Genomic DNA, 14832 nt, shown 5'->3' with positions numbered 1-14832 from the left:
CTCGCTGAAAACCGGAGAACCGGCGGCAGGCCTTGCTGAGGCCTCGGTATCTGGTCTTGGCTTTGGTTGCCTGCCCTTATCCTTGCGTTTTTTTGGTCATTGCTGATGTCGGTTGCTCCGACAACATGCTATAGTTAAATTTTCTGCCAAAATAATGTCGGGCGAAATCTGCCCGACGCTCGATTGTACATTTGTTGAACCTAGCACAAAACCGACAACCAGAGACGTCGTGGTCTGGGCCTAGGCAAGGAATACAATAAGAATGAAAATCCTTATGAGGTATTTGTTTCCCACAAGAAATGCAATTATTAACTTTGTCTGACATCGGTCTGAGGCAAGAAAAGATTCCCCAACAGGGTACTTAGCTTTAGAGAAGACTTCGGGCTGAAATTCGATTCGAAAATCTCAGGAGCTAGCCGACCGGCACTTGCGAACTGCTTCTGCTTCGGGCACCGCGCAGCAAGAAAGACTGAAGAAAATGGCGTCGGCTGCCTCTTTTATACCCCTGTCGCATTGACATCAGGGAAGAAGCGACGACAACCGACGCCGGACCAAGACTTTGGGATTCGGCCGACTGCAGGACCGCCTGACGGCAGGATAACCCAAGTGTGATGACTGCAGCAGTATAACATGATGAACATCATTGCAATGGCCCTCAAGCCAAACAACTGTGACTACAATGTGGTGGTGGGTTCAAGTGGGTATAAATTACTTGATACTCAAAACTCTGGGGGATATGCTGAGAGATATTTCTGAGCATGTTACAAATGTAGGAAAGATCCCGGTATTAAGTAGAATCTTTCCCTCTCAAAAGAATGATGCCATGATGCAAAGAAAAGACAATTGGTTTTAACAACTGACTGAATAAATGGTATCATTCGAGGGGGGGATCCAGTATGAGTCAGAGTGTATGTATAACCATCGAATAAAATTTGCATTGAATGGCTAAACACCGAACCCAATCCATCAAATGTACATTTTTTCAACAGGGAAAGTAACTACTTAGCCAACACTTTCCTATCTCAAACAAAGCAGAATTTCAAACCTACCCAGGTGTAGGGCTTGCCCCCACACTCCCCCAACTATATATACCAACTCCGAGACTGCACTACAATGGGGAAAAGGGCAGCTGGGGAAGTGCTGGCCAACGAGTTAATTTCCCCATTGTCTGTGAAATGAATGTTCACTGAATGAATGTTCGATGCAAATGTTAATCGATGGTTAAACATGGACCCATATGTGTCAGCCAGGGATAAGCTGCTGTACAGCCCTACTTATTTCACAAATTACATCTTGCACTTCTCACTCCAAGGCTAGCACATACTAGTTAAAGCCCTTACTGCCCTGAAGTGTCTTCTTTTAGGGAGAGCCCTATTAATGGATCTCTCACCCTAAAAAACAAAACAAATCAAAAACCTGAAAATATCAAAGTAGCCCTGCTCAGTGGTAACAGTATAATGAACAAACTGACAGATCTTGAGGCCCTCCTGCACCTGGAATACATTAATGTGTGTATTATTACTGAAACTTGATTTAAAAGTGTAGAAAGCACTGCCTCTATACCAGGGCTTTGTAATTACAATTCCTTTAAACCCAATAGGAACTGTGTTGGACTATCCACATTTGTTAAAGATCACCTACCTCAAGGCAGATCCCAACAGACCCACAAACTGAACTTACTGAGATACAAATCACACTAAATAAAGCCAACTATCAGATCACAGCATGTTACCCTTTCATGTCTCCCAAAAACCATGTTTGACTCCTAAACATACTGGACGAATGTCAAACTCTTCCATGGTAATGGAATTCCTGTGAATCCACCCATCAATTAACTGGGATAACTGCAGCTCAAAATGTAGGTAATGACTAAAAATTCCTTGACTTCATAAACAAGTACTTCCTGGGCTAAATAATCAAAGAATCTGCTAGAGGATAAAATATTCTTGATCTGGTCCCTGCAAATATACCATCTATGTGCACACTATCCCACTTGTACACTATTCCCCAGTTAAGTCTTAACCACAATCTGGTAATCTTTTCCTTCAACATCCCCAAACCATTAGATGTAAACATTATAGTATTAAACGACTTGAAATGTATTAACCCCCTACAATTCTACAATGAAGTCTCATAATCCAAGTATAACTGTAATCCCCAAAATGTTCACACTACTAGTAGTTATGGGAATAAATTACACATAAATGTATTTACTGGATAGTACCTACCAGAATATAGCAAAATAGAAAGTTTAACAGCAAAGCAGCCTGATGGTCCACATGCATAAATAAACAACACAATTAAAGAAGAAATGCTTCTTATAATATCCAGCAAAACTAAAGACCCACAAATAAAGGTCAACATAAAAAATTAACAAAGGCACTAAAAACTACCATTAGGAAAATGAAAGCGTTTCATGAATTTAGACTATACTGGCAGCTAAGAATAACTGCATATCCTTCTTTACTTATGTAGAAAATTATGAAAGACAACCCAAAGTTACTCTAAACTATTCAACATAGCATTACCTACTCAGATCTAGTAGATAGTGTAAATATTTTACCTAACAAATTCAGTGAAAATTTCACCCCTAATACAACTATATAAAACCCACATATTCCTGAGGATGTCAAACTCCCAATCATCACAAAAGAATACTGGTTACATGTACTTTTCAAAACAAAAAAACATCCTTCATAGGACCTGTTAACATACTCAGCTGGCTGCTTAACTGCACTAAATATCCACTGATGGTTCACCTCCTACAACTATTCAACCAGAACGTAACCAATGGCCTTGGCCCCAAGGTATGGCACACAGCAGTAGTGATGCCACTTTATAAGGATGGCCCCTATAAACTACAGACTCATTAGTCTGTTCAGCTTATCTGCAAGGCAATGGAATGGTTCATAACAGGCATGATAAACTACAATATCAGAAATCTTACAAGACTTGAACTTCAGCAGTTTGCTTTGCTAAGGACAGATTCTGTCTCATGAATATATTAACTATTTTGAGAGAAAAACACAAGCCATGGACAGTGGTCATGGTGTTCATACAGTATATCTTGACACTGCTAAAGCATTTGATACTATACCATATGTTAACATAATTAAAAACTTAAATATGCTCCATAATGATCCCTATGTAGTTAAATAGATAGCAATATGTCCCAGGGATAACCCACGCAGTGAGGGTAGAAGATAAGTCCTTAGACAGCATTAACATGATCAGAGGAGTCCCTCAGGGATCTGTACTAGGACCTCTGCTATTCAACATATACTGCTCTGATCTCCAAATCAAAAACAGGGATATTTGGTTAACCAAGTATGCAGATGATTGTAAAATGGGTTCCATTCTTAAATCCCATTCTGACGTGAGCTACAACCTGTACTTACACATGTTAATAACCGATGCACAGAAAATAGGCCAAAATTAAATGTGAAAAAAGTGCAGTATATAGTTGCATTTGGTAAGCAATCTCTCAACCCAGCTTACACTATAAACAAAGTACAGTTGTGTACCTACCATAAATGTAGATGTTCGAGTGTATTCACTGTTGTCATTACTCTTGGGTTATCCTGCTGGCAGGCTACCCGCAGTCGGCCTGAATTCCAAAGTCCTGGTCTGCTGTCGGTTGCTGTCACCTCTTCCCTGATGTCAGTGTGCCAGGGGTATAAAAGATGCAGCCGACGCCATTTTTCTTCAGTTTTTCTTGCCCCAGATGTCAGGTGCCCCCAAAAGGGTAGGCTAATTTATGCCAATAAACATGCATGCAGTAAAGTAAAACTCTACCTTCATCTATAAGCAAATACATTACATAGTTTGTACAGAATAGAGAAGTACAGATAAGGCCCAGCAAAGGAAAGGGGGATGGTGGGTGGGTAACCTGGACTGCAACAGTGAATACACTCGAACATCTACATTTATGGTAGGTACACACCTGTACTATGTTCATCGTGTTTCACTGTTGCAGTCATTACTCTTGGGTTGAATCCCAAAGCTGAGGTTGGGTGGCTGGGCCTAAATAGAATTAGGAGTGGCTATGAGGCCCTGCAAAACTGCAGTGGCGAAGCCTGCTCTGGATTTAGAGTAAAGAGGCAAGTGGTAGTGCTTTGTAAAAGTGTGCACTGAAGTCCAAGTTGCAGCCTCCAAAATGTCCTTAGTTGGTACTCCTCTGAGGAAGGTTGCTGAAGTAGCTGTTGCTCTGGTTGAGTGTGGCCTGATGCCCTTAGGCACTGATTTGCCATGTTGAGAATAGCAGAAATGAATGCAGTGGGCTATCCATTTGGAAACTGTCTGCTTTGAGATTGCTTTTCCTTGAGATCCTGCAGCATATGCCACTAAGAGTTGCTCAGATTTTCTGAAAGCTTTAGTTTTGTCCCAGTAGAAGCATAGCTGTCTGTGTATATCCAAATAATATAGAAGTCTTTCCCCCTTATTCTGTGGGTTCGGATAAAAGGTAGGCAAATGAATTGTTTGATTAAGAGCCACACTGGACACTACCTTAGGCATAAATGTTGGGTTTGTCCTCAGAGAAACCCTGTCCGGATGGAAAATTATAAAAGGATCAACCGCCATTAGTGCCTGTAATTCTGAGACTCTTCTTGCTGAAGTTATTGCTAAGAGCAGAGCTGTTTTCCGTGATAAGAATTTTATCTCAGCTATATTAGCTGGCTCAAAAGGAGGCAGTGTGAGTTTTTCCAAGACAAAATTGAGGTCCCATGCAGGTATTGGTGCTCTTCTTGGGGGTCTTATGTTTTTGGCCCCTCTGAGGTACAGCATTAGTAGTGGATGTGAAAAAATAGGTGGGTCTGTATTGTAATGAGCTGAAATGACAGAGGTATGAATTTTAATCGATGAAAAGGATAGGCCTTTGTCCAACATCTCAGTTAAGTATTGTAAAATCTGAGGAATATTTGGTACAAGTATGTCAATTCCTTGTGCCTGGTTCCAAGCACAGACTCTCTTCCACTTTTCTGCATATGATTTTCTGGTGCTGGGCCTCCTGGCCTCCAGAATAACATCCATAACTGCTTTGGAGAGAGGTGTGTTCTGAATGGTTACATTATCCGCCATGCAGCCAGATTTAGGGTTTTGAGTTGGCTGTGCAGTATCTGATTGTTCTGTTGGGTCAGTAAATGATTAATTTGAGGCAATGTCCAGGCTGGGCCTTGAGACAAGCTCTTTAGGACTGGGTACCAGTACTGGCGTGGCCAGTCTGGGGCAATCAGGATCATTTTTGGCTTCTCTTGTCTGACCTTTAGGAGTATCTTGGGGAGGAGAGGTAGTGGAGGAAAGGCATATACTGTAAGGTTTTCCCAGCTGAATGATGGAGCATCCACTTTCCATGCTAGCTTGTGATAAGTCCTTGTGCAGAATCTCTGTAGTTGGCAGTTGTGAGGGGAGGCAAATAGATCTATGTTTGGGCGTCCCCATTTCCTTGTTATCATGCTGAAGATTTGTGGATCTAGTTTCCACTCGTGAGGATCCATGAGGTTTCTGCTTAGTTCGTCTGCCAGAGTATTTATCTTTCCTGGCAGGAACTGAACTTGCAGATGTACTTGATAAGTCAGTGCTGTGTTCCATAAAATCATGGCTTGTCTGCAAAGGGGGTAGGAATGTGTGCCTCCCTGCTTGTTTATGTACCACATGACTGTAGTATTGTCAGTCTTTATCAGCAGTTGTCCTGGATGAAGGAGATCCTTGAAAGCTGTCAGTGCATTTTGTACAGCCAGCATTTCTTTTAGATTGATATGAAGATGCATTTGGCTTGTGGGCCATGTGCCCTGAATACATTTTCCTGCCATGTGGGCCCCCCAGGCATAATCTGATGCATCTGTTTTTACTGTCTGCCTGTCAGTGGGCAAAGTGAAAGGCTGTCCCTTGTTGTGGTGACAGGCCTGAGCCCACCATCGAAACTCCTGTTGCAGGCAGGGAATGAGGGTAATTGATTTTTCCAGGCTGTGGCAATGTTGAGTCCAAACACTTTTTAGATACCATTGTAGTTTCCTCATATGCAGTCTTACATATGGAATTAACAGAATGCAGGATGCCATGAAGCCCAAAGCCTGCAGAATTTTTCTTGCAGATAACTGGGTTTTTGTTGCCAACATTTCAAAGTAAGATGTCAGTTGCCTTTGTTTGTCTGGCGTGAGATAAGCCATCTGGACAGTTGTATTTAAGCTTGCACCCAGGAATATTATCTCTTGAGAGGGTACTAGCTTTGATTTCTTTTCGTTTACTGTGTACCCTAAGCAAATTAGTAATCTTTTGACAAACGCCAGATGTTTTAGTAAAATGTCCTTGTTCTCTGCTTGAATGAGGCAGTCGTCCCAGTAGGGATATATTTGAATTCCTCTTTGTCTGCAAAAAGCAATTACTGGTGCCAGGCATTTTGTGAAGACCCTGGGCTCAGTAGAGAAGCCAAAGGGCAGTGCAGAGAATTGGTAGTGCATTGATCCAGCTATGAATCTACGGTATCTTCTGCAAGATTGTCTGATTGGGACATGCAGGTATGCCTCTTTTAGGTCCAAAGTTACGAGCCAAGCCTTCTTGTCCAGCATGGGCAGAAGCTGCTGCAGAGTCAACATTTTGAATTTTGGAACGTCCAGAAAAGTGTTTAGAATAGACAGGTCTAGTATTGGTCTCCAGGCTTTGCCCTTTCTGGGTACCAAGAAAAGTCGTGAGTAAAATCCTTGTCCCTGCTCCTGTAGTGGTACTCGCTGAATGGCCCCTATGTCTATGAGGGATGAAATTTGCTTTTGTGCCTCTGTCTACTGATTGTGTGGCAGGTCTGGCATGCCTCTTGCCTTTGGCAGGGTGTGAAATTGGAACCTGTAGCCCTGAGACACTATATTCAAGACCCATTTGTCCTGGGTGATCATGTGCCAGTTTTGTGAAAAAAGTGCCAGTTTTCCCCCTAAGGGAGTTTGTAAAAGGTAAGTGCTTGGTACTGGTAGAGGAAAGTCATTGGGACTGTTTCCTATAAGGTTGAGATTTGTCTTCTCTGCTTTTGGAGGTAGAAGCACCCCATTGCTTAGGCCTGTATGAGCCTTGGGGCTGGGATCTGCCTCTAGGGTGTCTGTATCTGCCTCTTTGTGGTCTGTCTGACACTGGAAAGGACCAATTTTTTGAAGGCCAGTTCCTGCTAAATCTAGGTGGCTGTACCTGTAAGAAATCCTTAACTGTCTGCATAGATTTAGCTTTATCCTCCATTTTCTTCAACACCTCTTCTGCCTTAACACCAAACAAAGTATCATGCTGTAATGGAGCATCTAATAATTTTGCTTTAACATGATCAGGCAGATTCTGTTCCTTTAACCAAGTATGCCTCCTAATCACAGAACCTGTTACAGCAGCCCTACAAGAGGCCTCCAAAGAATCAAAACCACATTGCAAAGTATGTTTTCCCACTTGTTCAGCTGCATGCAATAAATCCTGCATTTCCTTGTTTTCAGGACATTCAGAGTTAGTCAACATTTTCTGTTTTAATAGTGACATTAGGTATTGCTGATATTTAAGCATATGAAATTGACAATTTAAGGCCCTTACAGCCAAAGTAGCCGAAGTGTAAACTTTTTTCCCCCATCTGTCCAGTGCCCTTGAATCCCTATCAGAGGGGACAGGGTTTTTAGCAGTGGAAGCTTTGACTCCCTTAGGACCCTGAGATATGGTTTATGGGTCAGTAGCAGGGTTTTTATAAAGAAATTTATGGGAATCTGGGACCCTGTAGTATCTGTCTGGCTTTACCGGTGAAGGGGGTATAGAGTCTGGAGACAGGCCGGACTCTGAAAAAACATCATCTACAATGTCCAGAACAGGGGGAATAGCAAGGGGGCTGTGCTGAGGAAGTAAAAGAAAATCTCTGAGCCTTTTCTTAGATTCTGAGTAATCCTGGCCCTCCCAATGAAAGTGCTCCCTCATGGTATGCAGGGTTTCCCCAAAGGAGAAATCTTCTGGAGGAGAAGCTGAAGGAATAGATTCTTCAGCATCAGAATCCTCATAGGGAGGAAGAGAGTATTCTTGATCAGAGGAGGAATCATAGGAAATGGAAACCTGATCTGAAGATTCATATTCTGTCTCTTGCCTAGGCCTCTTATCAGGAGGGGGATGGGAACCCCTGATCAAAGTAATAAGGTCTTTGGTCATTTTGAGCATTTGTTTTTTAGGCATGGAAGCCTGTCCTGGAGAATGCTGTACATGTTTCTTTGTCTTTAGAGCTGCTTTAGTCTTTGGCTTGGAAGCTGAAGATGGCTTTACATATAACTGAGTTGGTCTGAAAACACCCTCAGAAGCCGATGCCTGCACAGCGGCTCCAGACCCATCTGAGGGAATAGTTTCCGAGGATCCAATACCTTGAGTTTCCAGAGGCCCAGTTGGCTCCACATGGGAGTCGGAAGCGACCTGTGGCTCTGAGGTAGCGGGCGTCAGGGGCTGCGAAAGCGCCTCACTGAGAACCGGCAAAATTACGACTAGCTTAGCGGAAGCCTCATCGTCGGTTTTGGACCTCGGATGCCTGTCCTTGTCTTTATCCTTGCATTTTTTTTGAAATTCCGGTCGTCGGTTGCTCCGACGGCATAGTATAATTGAATCTTCGGCTGAAGTAATGAAAGGCAAAATCGTACCGATGCTTTATAGTGCGTTGGTTAAATCTAGCACAAAACCGACAACAAGCAACGTCGTGGTCAGGGCTTAGGCAAGGAATACAGTAAGAGTGAAAATCCTTATGAGGTATTTGCTTCCCACAAGAAAAACAATTGTTAACTTTTTCTGACATCGGTCTGGAGCAAGAAAAAAGTTTCCCCAACAGGGTACTTAGCTTTAATGAAGACTTCGGATCTGAAATTCGATTTCAAAAATCGCAGGAGTCGGCCGACCGGCACTTGTGAACTGATTTTGCTTCGGGCACCGCGTGCCAAGAAAGACTGAAGAAAATGGCATCGGCTGCATCTTTTATACCCCTGGCGTACTGACGTCAGGGAAGAGGCGACAGCAACCGACGCCGGACCAGGACTTTGGAATTCAAGCAGATTGCGGGTAGCCTGCCAGCAGGATAACCAAAGAGTAATGACTGCAACAGTGAAACACGATGAACATCACCACACTCCTAAGTGAAGATGTTGTGCAAAACCTTGGAACAAGTATAGATAATTCTTGGAACAAGTGTAGATAATTCCTTCTCCTTTGACCATCATGTTGCAAAAGTGGTTAGGAAAATTTTCTATCTGACCCAGCTGATCACAAAGGGGTCTTTCTTCTAGATCTAAAGAAGTCCTTACCCCTTTATATTTAGCAATGATTAGGCCTATCATAGAATACAATGTTCCATTTGGGAAGTGTCATACTACACAAATCAGACTGTTGGAAAGAGCCCAGAGATTCCCAACAAAAAAGATCACGTGCAAAAGACCCGAACTACAAAGAAAAGCTGGAGGTTCTGCCCCTATATTCAGTGTTCTATAAACTCCTCAGGCATGATCTATGCCTTGCTTTTCAGTCCATTAGCAATATGACAGTGAAAGACCTCCTATACTTCCACAAGACAAACAGTCCACTGAACACTAGGACCAGAGATCTAAACCTAATTCAGCAAATAATCAAATTGCAGTGGAAAGACATATTTATCATTCAATGGCTACCTCTTCTCTGGAACAAACTTCCACTCCAGATCAAGCAGTGGGATATGCTATCTTCCTTTAAAAATGAGTTAGACAACTATATGGGTATTTACAAACTCACCCCTGGCATGACTGGCTTAGTTTTCCTTGAAATAGGAGGAAATGTCTAAGGGCTGGTATTTGCAAGGTGTAAATGACCACATGGTGCAGTTGTCTTGTACTTTCTATGAACTGATCCCAGTAAATTAATTCTCTACAAAACTTCAGACTTATGGAAATTTTTGCTGAGTGCAACTGCTGTTTCTGTAACACTTCTGCAGTCTTCTCATTAAATCAACTTGGTGCATTTGTCTCTTCCAATAAGTTCAACTTTATTAGTTCCTCCACCAATGTCCCTCTGCTCTTTTTCCTGTTGAACCTTCTGCCCTTTAAAAAGTATACATCCCTCCAATCTCCTCCCAACTTTTGTATTAGGATGGCTTTCCACCTAGAGTAGTGGTTTGGGTCCAATACCCCTTATAATATTTTAAGCCTTGGTATATTGCAATATGCCTCAAAGTCAGGATTGCAAATCCTTCTGCTTCTGTTGGCAAAGTTATAATGCTGGATGCTATGCAATGTTTTTGTTCAATCCATACAAATTCTGTAGTGCTTTTTCTCAGATGACTAGCTCATTGAAAGGAGAGAGGAATAACCCTGAAACATATAAAACTACAGGCAGGATGAACCACTGAACTGTTTGAATTGTCTGCGCCCTATCTAGATAAATATTCTTTCACTTCTCATATAGATCTTTCATTTTACTTATAATACTCCCCAGTGTTAACTTCAGTCGGAAGTAAAGTTGTTAATTCTAATCACACAAAAAGGGGGTGCTCTTTATACAAGCTATCACTAGGTGAATAGCTAATCTTTATGGCTATAGTCTTTTGTGTTTATCCTATATCCAGTGCTTTTACCAGATCATTAAAGTTCTTGGGATTTTACTTCCAAATCCCTTTCACAATCTGTAAGACAAAGAAGCAAGTCATCTGTGTACAGTTCTAACTTGTGAATAAGTGTTGTAGCTTACAATACTTTACTAATTTGTCAAGGTTTCAAGATAAATGGTGAATAAACAATAGGAAAGGAGACACCCTTGTCTATGGCCTCAAATGAAAATTTTTGGAAAGTCAGTTTCCTATCTTTATTTGTGCTACGACATTACAAGATTTTATTAAATGAACCCACCTCTCAGGAAAGCCAATCACTCTTGGTAACTGGTACTTCAAATAAATTCTGCCAATAAACCCTGTCAAATGCCATTTTAGCATTCAAGCTTGCAACAAAATGCATTTATTTGTAGTTGTTCGTATCTTCAATCCACAAGCATCCTCTCATTAAGTTGTCATGGGTGGTTCTGCTCGGTGAAAGGAGGATATAAGCTAATCTTCTGGCAACCAGTGAAGTAAATAAATAAAAATAATGTACTCACCATAAATATGGATCTGTGTTATCCAGTTTCATTCTTCCTCAACAAATGGGTCTTGTATCTGACCCACAGATCCATCTCAGCCACTATGTCTACATTCTAGGATCCGACTCTCGATGTCCTCACTTTATCCCTAATGACCCTAACCACTGTATTGCCTCAGCTCGAGCTTGCTGCTACTATAATATATCTTAAATATAAAACATTATAAAAAATTATCACAATACTGCAGAAAAAAAATAGTAACAGAACAAGGGCTCAAACAGGAACTGCAGTTCCTAACAAAAAACTTCATTGGGTCAGTCCCAAAGACATGGATAGCAGGAAGGTGGGGGAAGAGTTGAGGAAGAATTAAAATGGACAACACAGATGCATAGTTATGGTGGGTACAAACTTTTATATGTGATGTTGTCATTTTCATTCTTTCTTCAACGAATGGGACAGAGTCCCCAGCTACACTAACCTTGGGTGGCCATCATGGAAGGCTGTTCCAGAGAACCGCAGAACCAAATTCAGCCCTGTTTCTGGAGATGATATCCAACATGTAATAAGCAATAAAGGTATTAGCATTAGACCAAGAGGCAACTGCACAAATATCATCAATACATGCTCTGTCCCAAAAGGCAGCTGACGTAGATACTGACCTAGCTGAATGTGTTTTTGGTTGTCTTGGCAAGGTCAAACCTCTCAAAGAATAAACTTTGAGAAATACAATTTGTGATCCATTCGGCTATTGTAGTTTTTGAAACTAGTTTATCCAATTTGTCCTTGGCAAATGAAACAAACAACTGGGGCCGGATTCAATAAAGCCTACACTAAGTGCACACCAAGTGTACATGATATGTATTCAATAAAATTGTTCTCACACTTTTTGTGCTATCTAGTAACGCAGAAAGATTGCATTAAGTGTATATGTAGTCTACACTTTGTGGTAACCTGTATGAATCCCTATCAATATTTAAAGATCCAAGAATATCAGTAGAAAAACTAAAATTAGGAGAAATAAGGTGTGCATTATGTCTGTGTTGTCTGTTCACTCAGAACAGTGTACATTTAGTGTAGGATTTACAGAATCTGGACCCTGGTCATTTTTTCTAATTTCTTTTGTCCTATGCAGATAGAAATGAAGTTGCCTAAGTACATCTAAAAGGTGAAACATATAATATCCTTTACTGTTAAAATTAGGAGAGAAAACTGGAAATTTGATTACTTGATTGATGTTTGTTTCTGAAGCAACTTTGGGTAAAGTGGAAGGATTACTACAGAAGGTAACCCTATCTTTATGGAAAATCAAGGAGGCAGTTTTGAAGAGAGAGCTTGAGTTCAGTGACTCGCCTCACAGAAGTTATAGCTACAAGAAAGAAAATTGAGATCTGCTTTAGCAGAGGGCTCAAAGGGTGATTGTACTAAACATTGTAATACAAGAGTAAGATCCCAGGTGCAGCAGGATCATTTACCGGGTTCTAGGTAAAAAGACACCTTTAAGAAAATGCTTTACATAACTTGGATGAAGCTAAGTTGAAAGCATGATCTCTGATGCTGAAGTTACAGATGGCTGCCAGCTGAACTTTGATGGTGGAGAAACTCACCCCATCTTGAAAAATAGATGCAAGACTTTCTAAAACTGCAGGGACTGGAGCGGTGATGGGATCCGACTCTCTCTGCTGAGCCCAAAAAAGAAAATCTTTTTTATTTACTTTTATAATCTTTCTAGTGGAGGCCTTCTGAGATGAAAATAAAATTTGGTGAACAGGAGAGGAAAGCCTGGAATGTCTTGCCATCATTGGAATAGGAGAAACCATGCAGGCAAGAGAACAATGGGAGGGCATATGTAAGCCTCTCAAGTAAGCAAAAGAATACAGAAGCTTTGGTATCTTTGCTTGGAAGTGTTTGCATACACGTTTTTTTAACCCAAAGCACCACTTCATAGAAGTTTTCCTCAGGAAGATAGCAAATGCTGGAGGTGTGATGAGAAAGAAAGAGGTAATTAGGAACATGTTTTAAGAGTGCAATGAGTTGGCAGATTTTAAAAATTCCCTACAGTTTACAGTAGCTAACTAAGGATAAGATTTTTTTGAGCTAGGACACAGGACCTGAATTCCCTAGACAAAGTAAGGCCTTATAAAGTTTAATTCTGTTGGCTGCCAAAAAAGCAATTACTTGAAAATAGAAATCAGTCTAAACTAACTGTATATGAAGTACTGAATATTATAAATGAGATAAATGAAGTGGATGGGAGAGCTTTAGAAAAGGAAAGGAGAAAATTACACAGAAATAAGTGGAAATTGTGTGAACAATACATGCAGAATAATGTTCAAGAGGAAGAGGAGTGAGGTTTAAGGAGCGGAAGGAATTCAGCAATTTATATAATGTTGGGATAATGATAATTATAAAAAAGATGTATAATATATGTACATGGAAAAATGTTAATATGGTTTGTTTTCTTTTCTGTTAATGTATGTTTGCCTGTGTCTTAAATAACAATTTCATAAAGGTGCTTAAAAAAACCCCAATTAACACGCAATTTTTTGTGTCAATTCATATGTGCAATGGTATGAACTCCTATATCTACTGTGAAATTCTGAAGGTTGTGGCCAACTTCTTACCGTTACATCCTGATATGACTCCATGCCATTCAGTACCACTTGGATCACCTGACGCCGCACCTTCATGTTCTGCTTTGACCGATAGTCTGCATTAGTCAAATAGAAAAGTGCTGCACTTCCTGTTACCTGAATATTCTTTTCATATCTGTGGTACTTCAAAGCTGCAATAACCAACTACAAAGAAAAAAAAACAAAGAATAAGGTAGTCAGTCACTCACCATTTTACAAATAACAATGCAGTTACAGCAAACACAGTTAATTCACAGTATCACTTAAAAGGACCTATTAAAAACTGAGGATTAAGATTTAGAATAACCTTATGCACAGGATGGACAGATATCAAGTTTCTGTTGCAACACAGATGATCATATGCCAAAGCATGCATGAGCCTCTTGAATCAGTAGAGTCAAGCTTCATGATTCATAGGTTCATAGGTTGGTACTAGGCTATCAGCCCTAGGGCCTATACAAGCCTAGCCATAACAATTCCCTGGCTATTTCTTCCCACACTATTTACTTCCCTGGACCCCTGTCTAGCAGGGCGACTGACGTGATCCCCGGGATGAATTTCCTTTCTCCCATCCAATCGTCAAGGTTCCTTTTGAAGAGGACCAAAGAGGCACTCTGCTTGACATGTATGGGCAATCTATTCCAGAGTCTGGGGAGTCTCTGGGTCAGGAACCTATCCCTCCAGCATGTTTTGTTTATTGTGAAGACAAGGTTTAGCTCCCTGGAGCGTGTGGCTCTAAGGGATTGGGATTTCTTTAAGTGTAGCATGTCCAACTGGTCTGGGTTTGACAGGACCTTGTATGTTAAGCAAAGATCGCCTCTGAGTAGACGATATGCGACAGAGTATAGCTGGAGTTTTTTAAGGCGGTCAGCGTAGGGCATCTGCTTTAGGCCTGTGATTCTTTTAGTGAGGTATTTCTGTGGCCTTTCCAGTTGTTGCAGATGTCTTGAGAGGTACATACCAAACGGGGCATTGTATTCTATAATGGGTCTAATGAGGGATGAATACAATGGGACAATGACCTCCTTTTTTCTGGATGAAAAGCCCTTAGTGATGAGGTGTGCCACATAGGATTTCCTGACTGTTGTGGCGATGTGGTTATCGAAGGTGAGACCGCTGTCCACCT

General features: G+C 41.1%; 1 protein-coding gene across 1 annotated transcript in view; it reads right to left on the bottom strand.

Annotated features, from left to right (window-relative positions):
* ZER1 (zyg-11 related cell cycle regulator) overlaps positions 1-14832 on the bottom strand; it is a 1037134-nt gene that overhangs the window by 720405 nt on the left and 301897 nt on the right. The window contains exon 8 of the mRNA XM_044058124.1: positions 13698-13871. Within this exon, the coding sequence (XP_043914059.1) occupies positions 13698-13871 (174 nt within the window). The remainder of the gene's footprint in view (positions 1-13697; positions 13872-14832) is intronic.

This window comes from Protopterus annectens, chromosome 16.part0 (assembly GCF_019279795.1).
Source record: "Protopterus annectens isolate FY-2018-M chromosome 16.part0, PAN1.0, whole genome shotgun sequence".
In the NCBI taxonomy this organism is placed as follows: domain Eukaryota; kingdom Metazoa; phylum Chordata; order Ceratodontiformes; family Protopteridae; genus Protopterus; species Protopterus annectens.
Note: the sequence above shows the minus strand (reverse complement) of the source record. Positions and strands in the feature narration are given on the sequence as shown.